A 24,924-nucleotide genomic window follows, 5' to 3' on the forward strand; every position below is an offset into this window, starting at 1 on the left:
GATAGGAATTGCCTGATTTCGACCGAGAATCGTTTGCGGTCCGAGGTAGGTTTATGGTCCAAGAGGTCTGACCGAGAATGGTTTTTGGTCCAAAGATTTGAAGGTTTGCGAGGGTTTTCGGCTTGAATGATTTTACTTCTAATTCTCATAACACCTTTAATAGAAGGTTTATACATACTAATATTATTAATTTAACTTAATTAAATTAACAACACAATAACTTTGACTTTTATTTGGCATGTTTGACTTTTACAAGATAGAAAATAACGGGTTGTCACATTTCAAAACAATGTCAAGATATCGTGAAAGATATTATATCAAATTCACTGACGACTTCAGTTGATTTGGTTATGTGTATTTCATGAAACATAAACATGAAGCATTTGAAAAGTTTAAATTGTTTCAAAGTGAAGTTGATAATCCAATCGATAAACCAATCAAAATCCTTCGTTCAGATAGAGGTGGCGGGTACTTAAGCCAAGAGTTCCAAGATCATCTTAGGAGTCATGAGATTATCTCACAACTTACTCCATTCAGAACACCACAACTTAATAGTGTGTCTGAGAGGAGAAATCAGACTTTACTTGATATGGTCTGATCCATGATGAGTAGGAGTATTCTCCCTTTATCCTTTGGAATTATGCCTTACTCACCGCAGCTCGTATCTTGAATATGGCACCAACTAAGAAGGTAGATAAGACACCTTATGAGATGTGGTATGGAAAAGCTCCATCCATATCTTATATGAAAGTTTGGGGTTGTGAAGCCTATGTTAGACAATAGGCTTCCAACAAACTCGAGCCTAGGTCTACCAAGTGCATCTTTGTAGGATATCCTAAAGATTGTATATGATATTGTTGTGATATGTTCTTTGAGCTTAACGTCGTCCCAGAATAGCTTCACCTAGGTTAAGCCTAAGAATCATAACAAAGAAAGAACCGATGTTAGTCGTCGTCCGGGAGGTGGTCTTGAAACGAAGCTCCGACGGTCTAGTTAGTGGTCGTATGAGATAATTAGGTTTAGTCGTTTAGGTATGGGATAGAGAATAAGGCGATCCCTTCTCTTGTAGAAGAAAGGGTCATTTTATACCTGTTGTCTTCTACGTATGATCCCGACGGGATCCTTTGTCCCATCTGGGCTAAGAGGACATGGAGGATTCCTATTGGCGGATCTGTCACTACTAGCGGTTATCTGCTATTGGTGCATAATTAACAGAGGACAGCGCCTTGGTCGCTACACTTGTTGCTATGGGGAGTGGTCAGTACTATTTGGTCTTATTTTAGACTGGAGTTTCTTGTTCTGAATTGGACCTTGGTGCTAAAGCGATGGGTTCTAAGCGTGAGGCCGCGAGGGTGAAGGACCATGACCTAATTACTTAAATTGGGTAGTGACCATTACCTAGATCGTCCTTTAGATAACCATTTTGTTATCTTTGACATATTCCTAGAGGGATACGTTAGCAAGTCTCTTAGGCTAGTCTAAGTCAGCGTTAGCCTGGGATAACTGAGTTGTTATAGCTTAGATCACGACACATGGTTGGTGTAGATGGTTCTGATGTCCATTGATGTGACGGAGCCGTCTGCGCAAACGGTTTCATCATGACAATTGTTCGATTTTCCCGCTTTGTATTTAAACCTTCCTTTATCAGGATCGATTTTACTTTCTTTTTTCTACTTCCTCTTCTTCGATTGCCTCTACCTTCTCCTTGCTTATTTTCTCTTTCGTCTTGTCGTCGTTATTGGAAGGCAATGACGTCCGCGTGATCTGGGAACGATCCGACACCAAAAGAGTTCGAATCCCTTTAGTTTCGGTTTGGGTTTATGTCAGAGCACGATATGTAATTTCCGAAGGAAGGGCTATCATCTATCAACCACCGGTAGGGAAGGTTGGAGTCCTTGTGTCGATTTTCGAGGCAGTGCTGTGGTTGCTAATATCAGATTGCTTTGATGAAGTCATGCATGAGTATGGATTCTCTGTGGATGATCTTACTCCTAATACCGTCAATAAGATCGTCGGGTTCGAATTAAACTGCCAAGCCTTGGGTATTCTTCCCCAACTTCGGGATTTCCAGACTTTCTTCAATTCGTCCACCCAGTCTGGTGTGCATACTTTTTCTCAGCGGCAAAATAATCACGCGTTCATCGTTAATCAAAGAGCGAACATGAGGAATTTGCAGGATCGGTGGTTGTAGGTTAACAACGACCTGGTCGGTCCTGGTTATCCTCGCATGGTCATCTCCTTGGATCGAGCACCTCAACTGTCGGGCGTCAGTTTGTCTGTGGTTCAGGCGTTGAAGGACATTTGCTTCAACGGAGGAGATTGGAGGACCGCATCCTGGTGGCGGGGGGGATGAGCGTTGCTCGTTTTGTCGGTTCATGTTATACAATGTAATATTTGAGCTATAAACATTATTTAATCAATAGAATGTTATAATTTGTATTATGATCTTTGTGTAATTATCATTTACTGTTTGTTTCTTGATTCAACAAGTTGGTTGGGGGCTTGGGGCAAGCCGTTACGATGTATTAACATAAAAAATGCTGTGGTTAAAATATACTTAAAATTGATATAAGTATTAAGCGATAGTGGATTAGGTTGTTTTTTTAAGTTAATAGATTAGGTTTCTATGAGATTTTCTATTTTTCTTAAAATAAAAAACTAAACAAGATTACAAAACATATTTTATTTATTTTTGTTCAAAGATTTTACAACCTAAACCACAATCAATTCCAAATCGTTTCAAATCCCAATTCTTTCACAAATTTAAAAATATTTCGACAAATTCAAATCCTCACAAAAAAACCATCAAGCAATCCAATCGTCCTTAAAGTTCTGGTTTTAGTTGCAGGCCAAAGGCAACCGACCCCACCGAGTCCATGTCCATGATAAGCTCCGGATCATGATGCCACGATCCACCTGAGACGGCCGTTGACATTGAACGAACGGATTCTGATTCTGAGGTTCAAATGCGACAATTTCTCTCGGCAGGCCGGAATTTTAGCTTCTTTCAATTTTGTCATCTTTCCATATTCTAATCGTCATTATTATATAGTGGATGGATTAGTCCCACATCACCTTCGGATTCTCTCTCCTCCTGTTTGCTTTATCTCATACACACGACCAATAAGGTAAAGCTATAACAAACCCTATTCATTCTAATTTTGTATCATCGGCGATTCAGGTTTATCGTATTTTTTGATCAAAATACATCTTCTTCCATCTCTTTACTTGATCAAAATACATCTTCTTAACAAGCGACTTAATATTAGGTTCGTTGATTTGCTTTTGACGTTTGATGTTTAAGGTTGATGAAATACGTTAGGTAAATTCATCGATGATCGTGATTACGATCGTATCGATATCGAAAGACGGAATAACTTTACGTACCTCGTTCTTCGAGTTTTTTTTTTTTTTTTTTTTTATGATTCTTTAATTGAAAAAGATAAGAATCATATGATATACTTTCTTCTTTGATTATTTACCTCAAAGCATGCAAATAAACTTTATATGTGCATCTATCTACACACGCAGTTAATCAATCGTTTCGTTCTGTTTATATTTCTTCGAGGAGTTATTGTGAATTACTTGTTTCTGTTTGGGATTTTAGGGTGTATCCTAGAATCGTTGAGCTTTCTGATTAGTAATTCGTATATTTCTTGCTTCAATTTAGGATTTTAGGGTTTTCTATGGCTTGATGATGAGTTTTGTGGCAGATAGGAGGCTTAAAGGGGCAGTTATATGGATGTAGATTATAGTAAACAGGCTGTTGGTGGGATTGCTGCCCCAAAAAAGAGATCAGTCACTGCTTTGAAAGATACTGCTGGCTCTCAAAATGGAAGTCCTCAATTCTGCAACCGAATTGGTTGCTGTGGCAGACTTAACCACACTAAAGTTGCTAAAAACAAATGCCTAGAGAAGCCAAAAGCTTCAAGTTCAAAGCCTTCCCTCCGTTCATCTTCTCTCAAGGAAGTTACAGGAAGCTCATCAAAGACTTGTTCTTCAGTGACCAATGTGAAAAAATCTCCACCAGAATCCGAGAAAAAGAAGATAGAAAGGATCCCTAAAGACTCAAGTAGTCTTCCAAAAGAGTCTGGAATTCAAGAACGTAAGTTGAAATCTAGAAACACTGAAGTTGCATCATCAAGCTCAAGGGTTAAGAAGGTTTACACTCAAAGTGGTTCCTCTGTGATGGAAAATAGTCAAAACGAGTCAAACAATGGCAGGAGGAGAAGATTCTTTCAAGGAGAAAGCAGTTCATCTGGTAAAGGGAAGAGAGTCATTGGGGTATCAGCAAATGAAGGACGCCCTGTTGTCTCTACTTCTGGAATTTCCATTTCTGACCCTAAAAACTCAAGAAACTGGACCGCTTGCAGAGCAAACAGTGTTTCATCAGTGAGGACAAAGAGGTCATTGAAGATGGACCCTTCAAAAGAGTCCATTGACTTATCATCAGTCAACTCTGCTGATGTGGTTTCTGATTCATCGCATGTTGAAACACTTTCATCTTCAGAAGAAACTTCTGTTACTTCTTCAGATCATCCTGTTGTCCGATTTGTGAATCAAAATCGAACACGAAGCTATAACATTGATGGGATTGCAGATGTAATTTCTCTCATTCTGTCCAAAAGACATTAATACCCTTGTGGCGTGTATGTGTTAATAATAATCTTGTGTGGTGATTTGTAGGTACTACTGGCACTTGATAGGATTGAACAAAACGAGGAGTTAACATATGAGGTAATAAATTAGTCTTTAATCTCTATTGGAGGGTAAACTTGTAAATAGTTCTTGACTGAACTTGTTTATCTACAGCAATTACTCTCACTTGAAGCAAATTTATTCCTTGGTGGGCTTAACTTGTATGATCAACATAGGGACATGAGACTGGATATTGATAACATGTCATACGAGGTTTATTTTATTTTCTATTCTGTCATTTCTATTTTTAGAAAATCTGTTTCTTTTATGGTTTTATGGGAATTATTTTTTATTGTTACAGGAACTACTAGCACTTGAAGAGAAAATGGGTACAGTGAGCACAGCATTATCTGAAGAGGAATTATCAAAATGCATTAGAAAAAGTGTGTACGAGTCTGATGAAAAAATGAGGCATAGTTTGGGTGCAGAGGACAACAAATGCAGTATTTGTCAGGTGATTATTATTATTATTATTATTTATTAATTTTGATGTAAAAAATTTGAAATAAGGGTTACATAAAATGTGTTACAGGAGGAGTTTGTGAGAGGAGATGAAATAGGAAGACTGGGATGCAAACATGGTTACCATAATTCATGTATAAACCAGTGGCTCGCATTAAAGAATTGGTGTCCAATTTGCAAATCTTCACCAAAACCTTCTTCATCTTCTTCTCTTTTATAAAGAATCCGATATGATAATCGTACAAATCACATGTCATTTTAGTCTTTCATTTTCTTTTCATATGTACATACATTAAAACATAGATTTCTTTTTGGAAAAAAAAAACATTAAACCCAGGCTTCTTATATATATATATATAGCCTTGTGGACCCATTTCAGTGGAATTTACTTTCTCTTTATTGGTTTGGATTATTTTTCATGTTGGGTTTGCAGGGATTAGCAATGTACTCTAGTTTATACCTATAATAGCAACACACTTATATTAGCATTGTGGTTTATTTGTTACATGTTGCTATTATCAGTAAAAAAAATGAAAGTATGTTGCTATTATTTGCAAAGAAATGGAAGTTGTTGGTATTATAGGTAAAAGGTAATGTATGTTGTTCAACTTACTTACATTTCACTACAAATATAAGCATTATGCTATTATTTGTAAAGAAATGAAAATTCATTGCTATTATAAGTAAGGAATTGTAAGTATATTGTTGTTAAGTGTAAAGGAAATGCAAGTGTGTTGTGGTAATGGGTTACATATTGTTATGTGTAAATAAAATATATATGTATGTTGCTATTATGGGTAAAAACCGAAATACATTTTCTATATTGTTAAAAAGAGTAAAGTATGTTGCTATTTATTGCAATTTTGTTTTTCTTCGATTAAATACAAGGAATATCAATGTAGCTTCATTAATTTGTTGATTACAAAGTTCTACTTTCATTTCTTTATCCAAATGCAAAGCAATTTTTAAGGCCATATTTGGGTAGATTTTTTAGACTAAAATGCCATGACTAAAAAAAAAGTGAAAGTATAATGCTATGATTTGGTAGATTTTTTCAAAGTACAATATCTTATTAACAAAGGTTTAAAAGTATTTAATGAAAATGAAAGTAGGATGTTATAATAAACAAATAGATGAAAGTAGATTTGCCACGTGGTAAGATTTTATAATACACAAATAGATGAAAGTAGGATTTGGTAGGTTTGAAAGTAGAACGTTATAATAGAAAATGAAAGTAGGATGTTATAATTCACTATTTTTACTGATGATAATAATAAGTTGTAGGGTAGAATATCTACCTTTTTTATTTTATTATTATTATTTTCATGTCGATTTTTAGAGTACATAAAAGCTGTGGCAAGATGAAAAGTGTATTTTAAGAGTGTTAAAAGCAATTTATTTTCAGGATCGATAGTATATAATTGTTGGGTTTAAAGGAAATTTACATTGGTTTATAATTACCAACCTAGATGACTTGTTATATCTATTAATTTATACTTGATAATATTCCATGAGTGAAGGTAGATTGCCATGTGGTAGTGTGGGCATACCTTTTAATATTTAGTAAGTTGGTGAATTCATGAAAACATTAATTTAATTAGATTACATTCATACAATATATATTACAAGTAAATAGTGAGTTGATACTTGATAGGGTTGAATGTGCATCTATATCATAAAAGTTTTTCCAAAATTTATTGGACAACTAGGTTAATGCCGTGTGCATTTTGTATAATATAAATTAATATTAATAGATATATATCTTAAAAATAACTAATATATCGCTATTAACTATGATAATTATTTTTATACTAAAATAAAAAGTTTATGCAGATTAGTTATTGTATTAATTAGACCATATGATGAAGGAGATCTATTATTAGACTGGACGGAGTGGGAGCGGAAAAGGGAAAGGGGTGAAGGAAGTTTCCCTCACCTCTTGAACACCACTCCGTGGGTGAGGGAAATGAGTGCGGGAAAAGAGGTGGGGGAGGGGGTGTCACACTCTCTCTCCTCTTCTCATTGGCCAGTTTTTTTTATTTTTTTTTTTAATATTTATAAAATTATATACCTATTATAAAAACATAAAAAATATATCAAAATTCATAGTTTTTAATTCCCTACAAAATGAGTATAATATATATATATATATATATATATATATATATATATATATATATATATATATATATATATATATATAAAGTGAGGGAAGGGCTTCTCACCTATTCCTTGGCTTTTAGGTGAGGGAAAGGAAAGTAAGGGAAAGAGGGATATGACCCACCAAAAGTGAGGGTCCCACATTAGAACGCTGGAAGGGAAAAAAACTATTACTTTAATTATTTTCAATATTGATAATGATGGATTTTTCAAACCATTATTTTTAATGTAATGTAATTTTCAATTTTACATATATTTTAGTTAAAGTTAAGTATTGATTTAATATTTTCTTCAAGTATTTGTGCTATTTAAATTAAAAAATAACTTTTGGAAAAAAAATTATTTAAGAAAATAGTATCAAGCCATTTTAGTAGTTTATTTGATATTTAGCACCATATTCAAATTAAAAAAAATTAAATACAATAGGTTGGAAATTATAATTTTAGTATTATAATTAAATTAATAAATTCAAGATATTTATAAAAAAAAGTATTCTAATTGATTACATATTAATAATTAACATGCTACCTTGAGAAGTACCATAAATTAAACATTTAATATCACAAAAGCCTTATATAAATAAAGTAAGTTTATGATAAATAATATATTGCAACCATTTTACGAAATATGTTATATATTGATGCGTTGTTACCCTGCCGACTCCTGTTATGTGTGATGCGTTGTTACCCTGCCGACTCTTTCCCCTTAGATGAAGAGGTACTGAAACCAAAACTAAAAACTGTAACCACAAAGCTTAGTGAGTTCCCCCGTCATACTCATACCAAATAATGCATAATCTTCGGTCACTTTCAACCGGTAACTGTTGGGCATAGCCAAGAGATGGCTCCTCCTCGGTATCTTTCAACCGGTAACCAGGAACTAACCTCCCTTTTGGTATTTTTCAACCGGTAACTGGGAGCTACCCTCTCATTCGATATCTTTCAACCGGTAACTGGGGACTATTTCACCCCTACTACTACTAACACATATCAAGCAAAGTAAACATATCAAACACAATAATCATATTGGGCACAACAATCATATCTCATATCAACACTAGATAATTATCACAAAGACAATCATCTATTCAACACTTTTACTTGTGGGTCGGCATTGTGGCCGTAGACCCACTCCTACTAGGAGAAAACTCACCTAAAAGTCATGTAGTGTCTGCACTAATCTCGGTATGAAAACTAACTCTCCCCGAATCCTCAATCCCTACACAACAACTCTTCTAACTTAGCAATTCGTACTCATAACCCTTACAAGGGACAACTAAAGTCCAAGATAAAGTCAAGGTCAACATCGAGTCCATCTTTATGTGGTCGGGACATTGCCCTGAACTCGCCGAGTCTGTTCATCCACTCGTCGATATCTATGATTTCCATGTCCCTAGTGAGCCTAAACAACCGAAGGACCTTCGATCTTAGCATCTGGTCCATCAACAGAAAGGATTTTGTGGAAAATACACCCCGACTCGCTGAGTCCCTATTTGTCCAAAACTATACAGTCGATTATAATGGGTCTTAATGATGGGTTTTAGCCATAAGAACTTTCCTATGTGCGCATGCAAAACCCTAATGCTTGGATCTAGGCTTTCTAATTAAACATGCTTTGAATCCAAGACTTCTAATGACTAATTAGGTATAAGAACAATACAAAATCAGATCTAGAAGCATACCTTTGAATCTCTTGTTTGATCTTGTTGTCTTGGAGCTCTAGAGTCACAATTATCACTCCTCTAATGGCTTACAAACACCAAATAGCAAAGAGGATGATTTGAGAGAGAGAGAGAGGCTAGGAGGAAATCGGCCAGGGGTTCTCTATTCTCAATGAGGTGCCGATTTCCCTAAGCCATGGGGTCTATTTATACTTGTAGACTCCTTAAGGGTTACAACTTAAACCCTAGTTGGATAATCTTCTCTTAAAGCAATCCATATCCTTACCATAGATAGCCTTGGACGATTTTGAGCTATCCTTAGCTCTAGAATTCGTCCAACCCCTATCCAATAAGGATTTACAGTCTAAAGTTTAACTATCAAACAATTGACAGTTTATACCCTCTTATTTAATTAATCTCTTTAAGTCACCAAATTAATACTAATTAATTTATGACTTATATTAATCAAATAACAATATTATTATTCCTTATATTATTCTCATAATATATTAATAATATTTATTCTCTCTTAATAAATCATCCTATCAAATTGCTATGGTGAAGACAACCCAAAATGACCATACACAACCGGGTCAAATACTTGCCTAATATAGTTGCAGCCTTAGACACTATTCCAACAGTCTCTCACTTGGATAAGTCTAGTAACTATATGCACAAGTACAATTCGATTTGCAATCGTAGCTCTCAAAGACGCTGTCAAACTCTGATCTAATCAATCTTGTCCTTTAGATAAGGGATCGTACAGTCCTCTGTTAGATATCATGCTGACAATTCTATGGAATGATTAGTCAAGCATTTAGGTTTCTCGATCTCTGATTTATTCGACATAGAACTTAATCGAACACATCAATTCAGTTCTGACCGGGCCCGACACATAAGTCAAATCAAATCATCGAGCGGCCGAGATATCGCTTTTACCCTCTTGGGATAAAAGTTACAGATAAACTTCGACTTATATGCATTTACTTATTCATTAACCAACTATACACAACAATGCGTTTTATAACATCAAGTTACTGATGCGTTTTCGCATTATCAATGTACAATCAATTAACAAATAACAAACCATATATCTAGGTTTTAAGACTATATGATATTATCGTCTTGCGATCAGCCTTTTATATCATATTCCATAAGGTGATTCCAGCAAGCGTGAGTTTGTTCCAATGCTCAAAACTAGTTCATAAGCACTCATGAACGTTGCAGCAATCCTTTGCTATGTCTAATACCATTTAGACAATCTACACACCAATTCACGACAATCTTCATTCATATTTACTTCCAACATATGAACGATTGTGGACAATTTGAATAATTCGATTATTCTTAATAAATTCAATTATTCTGGAAGTCAAAACATGCAAAGTGAAACAATAGTTAAACAATTAACATAAGATAGTAACATTACTCATAAATAAAACTCCTTTATTTAATCATCAAATGTTAATTACATTTATCTATTACATGTTTCTAATACTATCTATCTAATCTATGCTAATATCATCCTTCAGTCCAATACTCCTAGCATGCTGCAAGTGCTTAACCCTACTCAGTCCCTTCGTAAGCGGATCTGCTGGGTTATCTTCTGATGATATCCTTTTCACTACGAGTTGTCCTTCTTCTACACGATGTCTAATAAAATGATATTTTCTGTCGATATGTCGTGATCTACCATGATCCCTTGGTTCCTTGGTCAAGGCAACCGCTCCTTCATTATCACAGAAAATCTCCATGGGCTCCTTTATGGCAGGTACAACTCCAAGATCACCGATGAAGTTCTTCAGCCATATTGCCTCCTTCGACGCTTCGCTCGCTGCAATGTACTCTGATTCACACGTTGAATCAGCTACGGTTTCCTGCTTGGTACTTTTCCATGTCACTGCTCCTCTATTCAAGGTAAAGACCCAGCCCGACTGCAAACGGTAGTTGTCCCTGTCGGTCTGAAAGCTGGCGTCACTATACCCTCGCACCTTCAAGTCATCACTCCCTCCGAGGACTAAGAACCATTCCTTCGTCCTCCGAAGGTACTTAAGGATATTCTTCACCACAATCCAATGGGCTCTGCCAGGATTCCCTTGATATCTGCTAACCATGCTCAAAGCAAAGGCTACATCAGGGCGAGTACAAGTCATATCGTACATGATTGAGCCAACTGCGGAAACGTATGGTACTCGGCTCATTTATGCTATTTCAACACTTAACGCATCAAAACCATAGATCTGTCCTCCTAGGTCCATTTATATGTAAAGCTACAAAGTTGATGTCCATGCATGGCGCATTTGGCTCAAAAAGCCACAAAAAGAGGTCTACAAGATGCATGGGTCTCCCATGGCCATAAAGTTGGCACCTTTATGCTATGGAAACCCTCCATGGTTCCAGATTTGAAGCACAAACCCACTTCTACACCCAATCCCGAATATAACTCCACTAAGACTTCGAAAAATGTAGAAAATAGCCCAAAATCAAGATCTAAACAATGAGTAGCCAAGGTTTCAGCTTTATACCTCAAATAAGCTGGAAATGTGCCCAAAACTCTGGATCACTCACAAGCTTCCTTCTCCTCCTCAAACTTCAACCACACAAAAATGGCACCACCAAGCTCAAGAACACTCAATAAATGGCTAGGGTTTCGAGTTAGGGTTTTCTCTGGGTTGGGAGGGACGATAAGGGCTGGGTTGGGGTGTTATAAGGTGTTTAAATAGGGTGCAAACCCAAATATTAGGGTTTCATCCAGACAATCCTACTCGTCGAGTCGGTCTCCTGACTTGTCGAGTAGGTCACTTAACCCCCCGATTAAAAGTCGAGTCTACTCGACGAGTTGGGCCTCCAACTCGCCGAGTCCCAGAGTAAATTACAAAAATTACTTGAATTTAAATACGTACCAGGAATCGGGTGTTACAATTTTGGAATGTCATTCACAAAAAGATAGTTCATTGGTTGTCTGCATTTGATGTTGTAGTCTATCTGATATTATTTATTAAGCACTTCAGCCTCGAAATGGTAAACAACCAAATTTTGAAGGTATAATCCATTTTCATATGTTTTTGTAATATATGATTGTAATTTACTAATAAAATTATTGTTTTGTCAGTAGGTATGTGATTTTTTAAAGTTAATTTGTTACTTTCTTTCACATTGTCTAATTTTTTATTAACGAAATCTAAATCATTATCGATGCACACACGTGTGGTTTCATCAACAAATGTATCACTCATAAACAAAGACAGGTGGTTTCCTCAACAAATGTATAATTCTTAAGGCTTTGGGGTATCATCACAAGTGGTTTCTGAGTGAATGAAGAGGAGGCCATGACATTATTTAACCATTTCACAACCAATCCACTGAGCTATAAATGGTGTTTACTAGTAACTAGACAGTAAAAATGCAAACATAAGAGAGAAAATGTGAGGGAAAGAAGAGGGAACCAATCAAATTGATCGTCTTACTCCGTCTTTAGAGCCACTTCAAGCCACTCTACAACCAAATCACCGGTCCATGAGGCGGTGTTCACGTGTCCTTTGAACTGTCACGTCGAAAATCATGTGTCTCTTTGCCCACCATTCCGATAGCCTAAACAAAGACAATACAAAATCATTAGAAAAATATCAAACTTACTTGAAAAATCTAAATTATCACGTAAACTTACTCGAGTTTCATCCATGAAGGTATGAAGGGGCACCAATTTTTATCGAAGAACGATTTTTTTAAGGCTTTTACGGTTTATGGGGTACCAATTCGGTACAAGAATATGTTGGGGCCGATTTATTTATTTATTTTTGAAGATTTTGTATAATAATTTGTGTTAAGGTATAGTATTAATTTCCGGTTTGGGTTCGGTATCTTCGGGAAAGAAAAACTCAGCAAACTAACTGGGTACTACCGAATAACGGGGTACCAAGGCAAGTACCGGTTCGGATTTGGGTCTAAATACCGGTTCGGGTTATGTATTTGATCCGCTTTCGAAATGAAGTGTCTGACTTGTTCCGGTTGTGCTGAAGTCTGAATGCTAGTGCTTTTATGCTCAAAACATCGATTGAGACCCAGAAAATGGCGTCTGTCTCTTCCTTATCCTTATGCTTCCTTTCTGCTCATGCCCAAGCTCGCTCCAACAAACCTCGTAAACAGCTTGCCCCCAAAAAACCTAATCCCGAAAAGTTCAACAGCATTACTACCCCTCGTCCACAGTCTATTTTCTCCCTCTCAGGCGGCCAAGCCACCACCTACACTCGCCTACCTCCCAGAGACGATGACTTCTCCGATTCCTTTGCAGAGATCAAACTGTCCGATTTGGCAGCATCGATGCAAAAACAAAAGAAGCCTTCCTCCGGTAGTAAAGATAAGACAGAGGATAATGCAGAAATAGTTAGCGATGAAGAGGATTCAGGGTTTGATTATGGGAAATTTGAGTTATATGAGGTAAGTTCCGATGATGAAATTGACGGAGACGAGTTTGAGGAAGACGAATTAATATTTGAAAACAAAGGGGAAGATGAATCAGGATTTGAATACAAAGGGGAAGAAGACGAAGGAGAAGGTGAAGGAGAAGAAGAAGATGAGAGAGAGAAGGAGAAAGGAGTGCCTGCAGTGATGAGATGTTTCGACAGGGCGAAAATCTACGTAAGGTCAGGAGACGGAGGTAACGGCGTGGTGGCGTTCCGCCGTGAGAAATTCGTGCCTTTCGGTGGGCCATCCGGTGGTGACGGCGGACGAGGAGGCAACGTCTACATGGAAGTCGTTAGCTCTATGAATTCTCTGTTACCCTTTAGGAATAGCATTCATTTTAGGGCCGAAAGAGGGAGTCACGGACAGGGGAGCAAGATGAATGGAGCAAAAGGAGAAGATGTCGTTGTGAAGGTACCACCTGGAACGGTGGTCAGAGCCGCCGGAAAAGATGGAGCTCCCGGAGATTTCTTGTTAGAGCTGTTACATCCAGGGGACAGGGCTTTATTGTTGCCTGGTGGAAGAGGTGGAAGAGGAAATGCTTCCTTCAAATCAGGAGCCAATAAAGTGCCTAGAATTGCAGAAAATGGTGAAGAAGGCCCTGAAATGTAAGTTCTCCATAACTTTTGTAAATCATTCACTCAATTTCCATAACCCACAACTTTTAATCATCTGTAATGCTGTTTTTTTACAGGTGGTTGGAATTGGAGCTAAAATTGGTTGCTGATATAGGAATAGTGGGTGCTCCAAATGCAGGAAAAAGCACCTTTTTAAGTGTTATTAGTGCTGCACAACCAAACATTGCAAATTACCCCTTTACCACTCTTCTTCCTAATTTGGGTGTGGTTTCATTTGATTATGATGCTTCCATTGTTGTAGCAGATCTTCCAGGTTTACTAGAAGGGGCCCACAGAGGCTTTGGTTTAGGCCATGAGTTTCTTAGACATACCGAAAGATGTTCAGCTCTGGTATATTTAATATTTCATTTCGCATCGATCCAACATTTTTGCTAAAAGACCAAAATACCCTTACTGTGAACTAATAGTTGTGTGATGGAAATGGAGGCTTAGGTACACATTGTTGATGGGTCATCTCCACAACCAGACTATGAATTTGATGCAGTTAGACTTGAGATAGAAATGTTCAGTCCAGAACTTGCTGAAAAACCTTTTATAGTTGCATACAACAAAATGGATCTTCCGGAAGCTTTTGAAAAGTGGGAATCATTCAAAGAGAAGCTTCTTTCAATTGGTATTGAACCTTTTTGCATTAGTGCAATCAACAGAGAAGGGACTCGAGAATTGATTAATGCTGCTTATGAGCTTGTAAGACAAGGAATTGAAGATTCAAAAGATGAAAGTAAGCTGAGTTTATTAGCCACATGTTTTTCTGTTTTATATGGACTTTATAATGTTAAAACACAAAATGAAAATGAACATGTTCAAAAATAATGTTATATTTATTATTATCCAATTTAATTAGCAAGTGGTGTCTAATGCAGTTTGGAGAGATCCTGTAGAATTCAGCCACGTGGCTGAAATGGTGAAGAAGCAGCGAACTGCTCCCATTGATGAATTTGAAATTTCTCATGATAGTGCTTCAGATACATGGCGTATTGAAGGTGCAGGATTGCAGCGATTTGTTCAAATGACAAATTGGAAGTAAGTTTTTTCTCTCTCCTAAATAAAATATTAAAATAAGATCTTCAATCCCAAAAGTTCTTATAATATGTTGTTTTAGAAGGGCTACTTTCATTTCTTTCTGTTACATAGTTGTACTTTTAGTTTTATTCTTATTAAAACTTTTTACTTGTTGTATAATAGATATATGGATTCCGATAGAAGGTTCCAGCATGTTCTAGAAGCATGTCGTGTTAACAAGACTTTAATTAAACGTGGTGTGAAGGAAGGTGATACAGTCATCATTGGCGAGGTATGTTACTTTGTTCTCAAACTGATTTCCCAAAAATACCCCTCACAAACTGAAAACAAACAAGAAGAAAAAAAAGTTTTTCTCAAATTTGGAGTAATTATGGAAATGTTGTTTGTTTATGGTAGATGGAGATGATATGGCATGATTCTCCAACAAGTTCTGGTCCAAACAGGAAGGTATCTACAGAATCTGTTAAATGGGCAGACTGGAAATGATCCACGTGTACTTCCATGTTTTTATTTTACTCAAACAAAGGTGCTGATTATTTATAAAGGTATGTGTATATATACCATTAATTATTATTTCAAATTTATAACCTAGTGCAGTGCTTTAATCTCAAAAACATTTAGATATTTTATCTTTAAATCTTAATTTTTTTAATGCACGTATCATTATGTGCAGTGCCTGACGTCATCAATGGTCACTGACCAAGAGCAGCAGTTCCTATACAAGTTAATGGTGCAAGGTTACTAATATCTTTATCTATCAGTCATTTTAGTAGAAGTATTATGTTGTAGTTCTATCTTTAGTAAACAACTGATATATGCATAGTCATTTTGGTAATATTGTGCTTTCTATGTTTGAAGCAATATAATGTTTGATTTGACATAAGTTTTATATAAATATGTAACTAGTTTTCTCAAAACCATGTCTTTGTATTTGCCTGTTAAAATTAATATTCCACACTGTTCATTTACATGCAACTCACCAATGTATGCTAGTGCTATGGTTGATTTTGCGAACAAAAAGACATTTTACTATATCTAATGTGATAATATTCATCTTAATTCCACAATTGGTGATCACATTGAAGTCATCTTGATTGATCTTGCATCCTGTCCCATAGATGTAGTGTATTCAAGAATCTTAATACCTTTCAAGAGTCGTACACACCACTCTTTTGGACAATATGAGAGCATTCTACTTCTCCTTCTTCCTTGTTTTCTTAGAACATCATACGACTAATTTCTTAGGACTTACACGTGTTAGTAATACAACCAACACACTTTAAGAAGTGAGGAAATATAGGAACACATGAACTTACGTTGTATGCTTCCTTCACGTCAAATGAACCATTTATCTGGTTTGTGACTAGCATTGAGTATTTTTTTCATATAGGTTTTTCGCTTCTTTTTTGTGTTGGTCTTAGACTAGCTATTTTTGCCTTGTTATTTGAATATGCATCTCGTGAGGTTAACCTTGATTCTAATTGTGAGAATTGTGTAAATGTCTCTTGTGTAACTACAATACATGTACTTTGGTCTGATTTCATCCTAAGACCATGTCGTCTACATAGTCATCTATGTTTCTTCCCTATATGGTTGGTGTCTTGTCTACTAGCCTATGATATTTCATTACTGTATTCTTGAGTTTGAAAGACATCTTATGGTAGCAAATTGATCCCTTGTCTCAATAGAACATTGTCTTTTCTTTGTATGTTATAGCCATTTGACTAAGGGGAGTGGAGGTCTAGGCATAAATTTATGCCAAAAGGGTAAAATGGTTAATTATGAGAAAAATATGAGAACATGAAGTTTGACTTCATGAAAATGACCAAAAAAAGTTTAAGTCGGTTAAAAGAGGCTAGATGAGTAAGTTCAAGAGAAAAGAATGCATGAGAAGATTCATTTTGGTCAAAAGGGTAAAATGGAAAATTTTATGTTTTGGGCCAACTTTGTGACTTAATAGATTAAGATCTTAATAAGTCAGTGAGATATGACTTAACAAAAGTCTAAAGTATGTTTCCACCTTTGCGTGGATATAAAGAACATCGAAAACGGATAAGAAACAAAAAAGTTATAAGGGTTAGAAGTTGGGACAAAATTGCCACAAGGCTGGAATGAAATCAACCAAGGGAGCTGTTGTCAAGCAGCTACCGCGGCGCAGTAGATAGATAACAATGTCACGGCGAGACTTTGTCGTAAGATAGAAAGGCAATGCACTTTGCCCCGTGGCGCGATATATGGGTGTCACGGCGCGGTGGTCAAAGTAGGATGCTAGTGGAGGAAGGGCACCACGACATGGCAAGCAGATCGCCACGATGTGGAAAGCAAGTGACATCCATTGAACAAGGTCAAATGGTATATATGATGATGTTATGTTGGTTATATGATAGATAGATAGATCTATATGATTACTTGTACTTGATGGTTATGTGTTTATGGTTATCTGTTGCATATGTTGACATATTGTGATTGAGTTGAGGCGGTCCAGTTTTATGCTGAAGGCCAAGATACCCGGGGCGGTCGCGATGGGCTGTAGGTCCTGCGGGGAGGTCCAATCATAATGAAGGCCCGAAGAGCGGTCCATATAGGTTGTAGGCTCTGTGAGGCGGTCCGGTCAGGCTGAAGGCTCATATTTGTATGTTGTTATCTGTTTGGTTGTGTGTGGTGCATTGGGGGAACTCACTAAGCTTTGGCTTACAATTTTATTTTATGGTTTCAAATAGTAACCTCTTGGTTTTTAGAATCTTGATCTTCCTCATTGCTGCTACAAATTTAAGGAAGTATATGGCTTAAAGCTAGCACCCAAGGCTTGGTATGAAACTCTTTCTATGTTTCGTATTGAGTCTGGATACAAGCATAGGGTCATTCATCCTACCCTCTTTCAATCTTCAAGTGACAGGGGCAAGTTGAAGGCTTGATTTTGCACATCATCTTAGATAGCATATGTTTTTATGATTTTGAGATACTTTGATTCACGATAGTGACTTTTGGGAACTTGTTTTGTAAAACTTATGGATTTTGGAATGATTTTAAAAATAAATTTTTTCCTTGATTTCTAGGATGTTACTAGATTCAATTTGTAATCAAATTACCTTCCCAACCTTCCCTTTTTATTTAATAGCCCTAACCTTTTTAATACTTACATAAATAACCCTAATATGAGTAAGTGTTTGGGATTTGTCCTCACGGTTCCTACCATTTTTTGAATTCTTAGGTGATCCTACCTCTCTCTCTGTGTGTGTGTGTGTGTGTGTGTGTGTGTGTGTATATATATATATATATATATATATATATATATATATGTATATTATTTGCATTTAAAAAATAGATATATTTAATTATTAATGAAATCTGATTTCCTTCTTTCTGTATTCGTAATATTTCGTATCATTGACATTATATTGAATTTGAACATCAATGAAGACAATACGAAAGCTACAAATTCAAACATACTTTAAGTTGTCATTTGGTTCGTTCTTTTTAGTATAAATAGTAGATGACATAAAAGTATTTATGTAGCTTTCAAAATATCATAAATTTAATTTTTTATATTGTTTTAATTTGAAGGTCATCATGAGGAGGTCGGTGTTGGAGGAAGAAATAGAAATTCTAGCATGAATGAAATATCAAATTGGTTTTTGGATATTTATAACAATTGAACTCTGTATGAATGTTTTCATTTTTCAGTTTTGTTTGGATGTTAACGACTTAACGACTTTATGTTGAAAACTTTTTTTTTTATGTTAATCATTTTAAACACTTTATGACTTTATGTTGAAAATACCTCATTTTATAAATGTGCTGCTTATTTATTAACCATGTTATGTGGTTTGGGTTCGACACAGTAACCTGTGAACATGCATACCCATATACTTAAATGGGTTCTATGGGTTGGCTTGGGTTGAGGTAGGGATGACAATAAGCTGTGTTGGATCATAAATGGGTTGACCTGTTTAATTAAATAGGTTGAAAATATCTATTAAACCCAACCTCCTTAAGTAAATGAGGTTAAAATTCTCAACCCAACCCACATTTTTATTAAATGGGTTGAAATCGGAATGACATGTTTATTGTTTTTCCAAATTAACTTATTTACTAAACAAGTTAAACCAAGGTTGACCCGTTTCAATTTTCACAAAAAAAACCCCTTAAAAATCAAATAACCCTTCAAATAAAATTGTTTCAATTTGCACAAAAAAAAACCCCTTAAAAATCAAATAACCCTTCAAATAAAATTATATACAATTTAAAAGCTATAATAAATTTTCAAGTTTGAATATTATACAACTATAACTTGATATGCAAATCAAACAAACACAAATAAGTGTTTACAACCATAAAATATTATAAATGATTAATTTTTAAATTTTAAGTAACCTGACTATCATTTTACCTACTCGAATTCTAGTAATGGTTACTAACTTATGATTTTTTGATAAATAAAATGTAACGTCCCAAAAATACAACCATAAAGTTTTTCATTTTTAGATTAATAAAATATCAAACCATATCATTATCATAAAGCCAAAGTTATCAAAATGTATCGATACATTATCAATATCAGATTAAATCACAAAATACGGAATCGAGTGGTGTGTGCTCTACAATCATCCTGGGCTTTTCCCTTTGGAACCAGAAGTATCTGAAACATAAACTGAAAACCATAAGCACAAAACTTAGTGAGTTCCCCAAATACCACATACCATACATACATAAATAAACATATAATGGGCCCCGTCGGGCATCAAGCCCCGCTCGGTATACAAATCAGCCAGTCATCGGAACCCGCTTGACATACATATAAACATATAAACACATAACACATGCAATAATCACGAAGATACATAGCATACAAAATGGTCATCGGGCTCTGCCCGGTAAGCATACGAACACATAACACATGCAAGAGTCACGCAAACATCTAGCATCCTAACATAACAAAATAATGGGTTGGAATTGGTGCATTCGACCCGCTAAACATAGTGAGGACTCACCTCGCACTACCGAATCTCACATAAATTATCTCTAGCAGCTGGCCCGCTAAAATCCTCGCGCTTTCAATCATAAAATAATTATCTAATCAATAACTGGATCCCGACTCACACAAAGAGTCTAAACTAGGGTAAAAGACCTTTTTACCCTTTACCTAACTTGACCCAAAGCCTAGGCCCAATCCAATTGTCCAAAAGCCCAAATTCCAAAATAATCACCTTAAGCCCAATTATGGAATTATGGCCCAATTTTCCAAATTGGGCCCAAATCTCTTTCATGGGCCTTTTCCAAGTGAACCTAAAACAAACATCAGCCCAAAAACTTGATGGCCTAAAAAGGCCCCAAAACATCTAAGTCCAAACATGGCCCAAACCAAAAGCCCAAGCGTTTGAAGCCCAACCTGCTGAGTACGTGGGGCATACTCAGCACGTATGCGCAACGTACTCGCTTTAGGGCTTATACTCTAAGCGTACCTTCTTGTATGCCCAACGTACTCCCCTATTTGGCCAACTTCGATTTTTCCAGCTCTTAATCGATTAACACTTCAATCCAAACTCAGATCTGACTTCCTTAAGATGGTTTATCACGTAAAGTTGCCAACTTTACGTGCATGCATGGCTTAATGAGGCTCTTAGAGCTCAAAAGAGCTTAATAAATGACTTAATGCATGCATGAGACCATAAACACCATAAATTTTTTATGTGTGTAAAACGAACTAGTTTTAATCCTACTTTTAAAATATAATTTAGACACATAAAGGCAGTGGACCTGTCAATTAGTGGTATAATCTAGCAAGCAGGGTATCGAACACGGGGAATTATAATTAAACTAATAACTAGAATTAACTAAACCAGTAATGAAAGTAAAAGGCTTCTCTAGTTTTACAAGACTAGAAACTTAACAAATTGACTAACATGCAAATTAAGTAACTGTCAGCTAAAGCAAGTAGAAACCAACTAAATTCAATAATAAAAGGCTTATGTTTAGGTTCGATTCATTTACTCCTATGACTGATTTTATGGCAAGTGCAATGGATTAATTGTTATTGGCTACCGATTAAAGTGATTAGATTCACATTCGCTATTACTAATCCTTAGAAAACAAATTAATTTAAGCAGTGATCAAGTGATTAAACTAATGAATTTCCTAGTTTATTTATTCAGGTTAAATAAGACTTGTAATTAGCTAATCAAATTACTAATTCAATTAACTTCTTGTTGATGGTTTATCACACAAGCTCACACATTAATTTAGCCATTTTCTAGTTAACCCTAGTTTCACATTCGCTATTCCTATGCACATAACAATGTTTTCACATAAATCATATGATATAAGCAATTAAGAGATGTTCATGCAGCTTAATTTTGACGGATTTTAGGAAAAACAAATAAACTAGAAAACAATTCCTAAGGTCACATGCAACCTACTTTGGATCTATGTTTTAACTATTGAACATACAACTTTGAATTGCAAAACAAGAACCCTAGAGGAGAGAGGCTATTTTCAAAATCTATAAACTAGGGTTTAGTAATTACATACCTTTCAATTGTTATAGTAAACAATTGATAATTCCCTTGATCTTGATCTTCTTGGAAGCTTAGCACCACAAGTGTAATGCCTCTAATGGAATCACGCCAAAACTAGCAAGAAGGAAAGTAGAAGAGAGAGGGGAGAGGGAGTATGCAAAATTTCAGCCCTTAGGGTTTCTTCAAAAGAAAGAGTGACCAAAATATGAACAAGGAGGCTCCTTATATAGCTGAGGGATCTAGGGTTTAGGAGAAACCCTAGTTATCCTTTGCTTAGGGCTTAAGCAAACCCAAGGGCCTTATCCAAGCCCCTTTGGACGAAATTATTAGGGTTTCCCCTAAAGACTCCGTCCACCCTTATCCAAGGGGGTTCTAGAGTCTTCCACTCAACTATTAGATAATTGCAAACTAGTCCCTGCACTTTATAATTAATTCTTTTAACCCCAAAATTAATTCTAATTAATTTCTGGCTAACAATTAATTAAACAAAATGATTTCTTATTAATATATTAATCTTTTAACATATTAATAAATTCATTTATATTAATTTATTAATCGTATAATAAATTAATATCTCTCATTTCATAATTTCCTTGTCCGATTGCTAGGTTTGAGGGCAACCCAAAAGGACTGTGTTGCTATCAATTCAAGTACATACCAATTATAGTTATGGGCTTAGACACCTAATCCAACAAATTTCTTGCTAATTAACAGAAAATAGTTGTGGTTAATGCATAAGGTTCGTTAACAAGCTTAATAAAACATAATTTACCAATAAACAATTAATTCAACCATAAATCAATCCAAAGTTGTAAATTTATCTACCTTAAACAAAAACTATAAGGTTTAGCTCATAATTATAGCAAAAGGTAACTCAAAATCGAAGTCTACTAATTCACACATGGTTCAATTAAAGAATAAAGTAAAGAGTAAAGCTTGTGTTGCCTTAAATCTCCTTAGAATTGAAGGTTAGGGTTTCTCTCACGATTTCCAGAGCTTCAGCTGCCTTCTTAGTCGCAAAATACTTCCCCAAGGATTCCAGAGAGAGTTTGAATTCGGGAATTTAACTTCTATATATAGACTTCAGAAAACAAGGGCTACTCGCCGAGTAGGTAACCGACTCGCCGAGTCCCCTTTGTGGAATTCGTGTATGGCAAGAACTTTGCATTTGATTCGCGAACATTTGTGGGGACTCGTCGAGTAGACGTTCCGACTCGCTGAGTCCTTTAGGATTTTGGCTCTTTTTCTTCTTTCTTCAATTCCCGAGCTCCCGATTGCATCTCTTGCTTCCTTTTGCTTCAAAGCACATCTTTTAGACTGCAAATACAATTTAAACATAATTAAGTACCTTTTGTCTATAAATTGCAATAAATAATAAAATTCTATATGAAATAAATAGATAAATATGCACATATCAAGTTTGCACCTTTAAATTTAAGTAACCATCCAAACATCCAGATCTACAAGATATAAATTCTAAAACGGTCTTAAATCATCAAAACCAACCAAAAGGGACTAAAATGACCATAAACAAGTTTAAAAAGACCCATAAGAGAACTTGTCAAGATAAGATCTTTATACCTCAAATGACTTGCAAAAGGAGTGGTGATTCTGGATCTCTAAGCTTCACACTAAGCAATGAATCTTCAATGTAACATTTGTAAAATTTTGAAAAATTTAAAACTTTTACATAAATCCAAAAAACATCATTTTTTACATATTGTTTTCAAATTAGGTTTCACATCAAAGTTTTTCCCATAAATCACAACATGAAATATGAGGAGATGCAAGATCAAGCCTTCGCCTTCCCGCGATCATCTGAAGTACCTGAAACATAATCAAAATCTATAAGCCCAAAGCCAAGTGAGTCTTCCTCAAAAAACCATCACATAAACATAACAGACAACATCATGCATAAATGTGCCTTCAGCCTGACTGGACCGCCTTACAGGGCCTACAGTCTATCTGGACCGCTCCCGATCCTTTGGCATGTCTGGACCACCTTGTAGGGACTACAGCCTATCCGGACCGCTCGTCAGGCCTGCGACCTAACTAGACCGCTTCGCAAGCCTGCAGTCTATCCGGATTGCCCTGGGTCTGTTGGCCTACAACACAAAGCAGGACCGCCTCAGCCCAACCACACACATGTCGACATATACATAACTCATAAACACATAATCAATTGACAGTCAAGCATAGATCATACAAATCAATAAGTATAACATCATCCTATCTACCAGGATACCAATCTAACAGATCGTAACAACATATTAGCATCCTAAGATAACCAAGATAACAGTCCAAAAGGGTCAGCATTGGTGTCTTCGATCCATGAATATAGTAAGGAAACTCACCTCACAAGCAGCACTGAATGATAAGATCCAACTCTCAAATCTCAGCTCCTAACTCAAATGCCTACAACCAACATGTGACCAATTCTATCAAAATCCTGAAATACCCAAAATGCCCTCAAGGTCAAACTTAGTCAACCATGGTCAAATTCAAAGCCAACAGTTAAGGTCAACAGTCCATGTTGACCCAACTCGTCGAGTGCACTTATCAACTCGTTGAGTTCCCTCAGAACTCGGAAAGTTGGGAAAACCCTAGCCAACTCGTCGAGTTGGCTGGACAACTCGACGAGTTTTCCCCTGATAAACACATTCAGATGATCCTTCGATTCCAGGGACTCTAAGGTTCAAATCATAACTCCAAATGTGTCTTAAAGGATAAAGTTTCCAACTTTATCCTTTGGGGTACCCCAAATGCTCAAAAGCTCTTATCCAAGGCTTGAATCTCAAAGTGCATCCCAAAATTTAGAGCCAAAAATTTCATTTTTAAATAAGTAGTTATAAAAACCAGTAGTCTAAAACATCGATAGTGTCAACTCATTTCATGAACAAAACCAGTATTTTCAATAACCAAAACATGTCATAGAAAAGTAATATCAGAGTACAACTCCCAAAGATCTCGTAAAGCAAAAATCATAGTGTGATGCGTTGCGATCATGCCGGCTCCTTTCCTTTCGAAGAAGAAGTACCTGAAACCAAAACTGAAAACCATAAGCACGATGCCTAGTGAGTTCCCCCTTCATACCATATACCATATCGCCTAGCATATCCGGGTGCTGGGCTACCCTTTCGGTCTCTTTCAACCGGTCACTGCCTAGCATATTTGGTTGCTGGCCTACCCTTTTGGTCTCTTTCAACCAGTAACTGCCTAACATATATGGGTGCTGGCCTACCCATTCGGTCTCTTTCAACCGGTTACGGGGTCTATTTCACCCTAACCACTACCACATAATATCCTA

The 24,924-nt window shown here is 36.1% G+C and overlaps 2 protein-coding genes across 6 annotated transcripts; both read left to right on the forward strand.

The window, feature by feature from the left end:
• Positions 1-2,827: 2,827 nt before the first annotated feature.
• Positions 2,828-5,559, forward strand: LOC145052949 (uncharacterized). Of its 5 annotated transcripts, none has more exons than XM_079000887.1 (6): positions 2,828-3,128; positions 3,671-4,602; positions 4,687-4,737; positions 4,813-4,911; positions 5,000-5,152; positions 5,231-5,559. In XM_079000887.1, exons 2-6 carry the CDS (start codon positions 3,739-3,741, stop codon positions 5,378-5,380), a joined length of 1,317 nt encoding a protein of 438 aa, XP_078857013.1. In that variant the 5' UTR covers positions 2,828-3,128; positions 3,671-3,738; the 3' UTR covers positions 5,381-5,559. The 5 variants fall into 5 exon arrangements, with proteins under 5 accessions (XP_078857013.1, XP_078857011.1, XP_078857010.1 ...); XM_079000885.1 differs by having other exon boundaries at positions 2,829-3,128; positions 3,714-4,602; XM_079000884.1 differs by having other exon boundaries at positions 3,126-3,269; positions 3,714-4,602.
• Positions 5,560-13,002: 7,443 nt separating this feature from the next.
• Positions 13,003-16,019, forward strand: EMB269 (GTP1/OBG family protein). Its single transcript, XM_079000889.1, has 7 exons — positions 13,003-14,049; positions 14,136-14,409; positions 14,512-14,800; positions 14,943-15,102; positions 15,265-15,373; positions 15,499-15,647; positions 15,776-16,019. Exons 1-6 carry the CDS (start codon positions 13,019-13,021, stop codon positions 15,586-15,588), a joined length of 1,953 nt encoding a protein of 650 aa, XP_078857015.1. The 5' UTR covers positions 13,003-13,018; the 3' UTR covers positions 15,589-15,647; positions 15,776-16,019.
• Positions 16,020-24,924: the final 8,905 nt, after the last annotated feature.

Source organism: Lactuca serriola, chromosome 5 (genome assembly GCF_051521515.1).
Source record: "Lactuca serriola cultivar US96UC23 chromosome 5, Lser_US96UC23_V15, whole genome shotgun sequence".
NCBI lineage: Eukaryota > Viridiplantae > Streptophyta > Magnoliopsida > Asterales > Asteraceae > Lactuca > Lactuca serriola.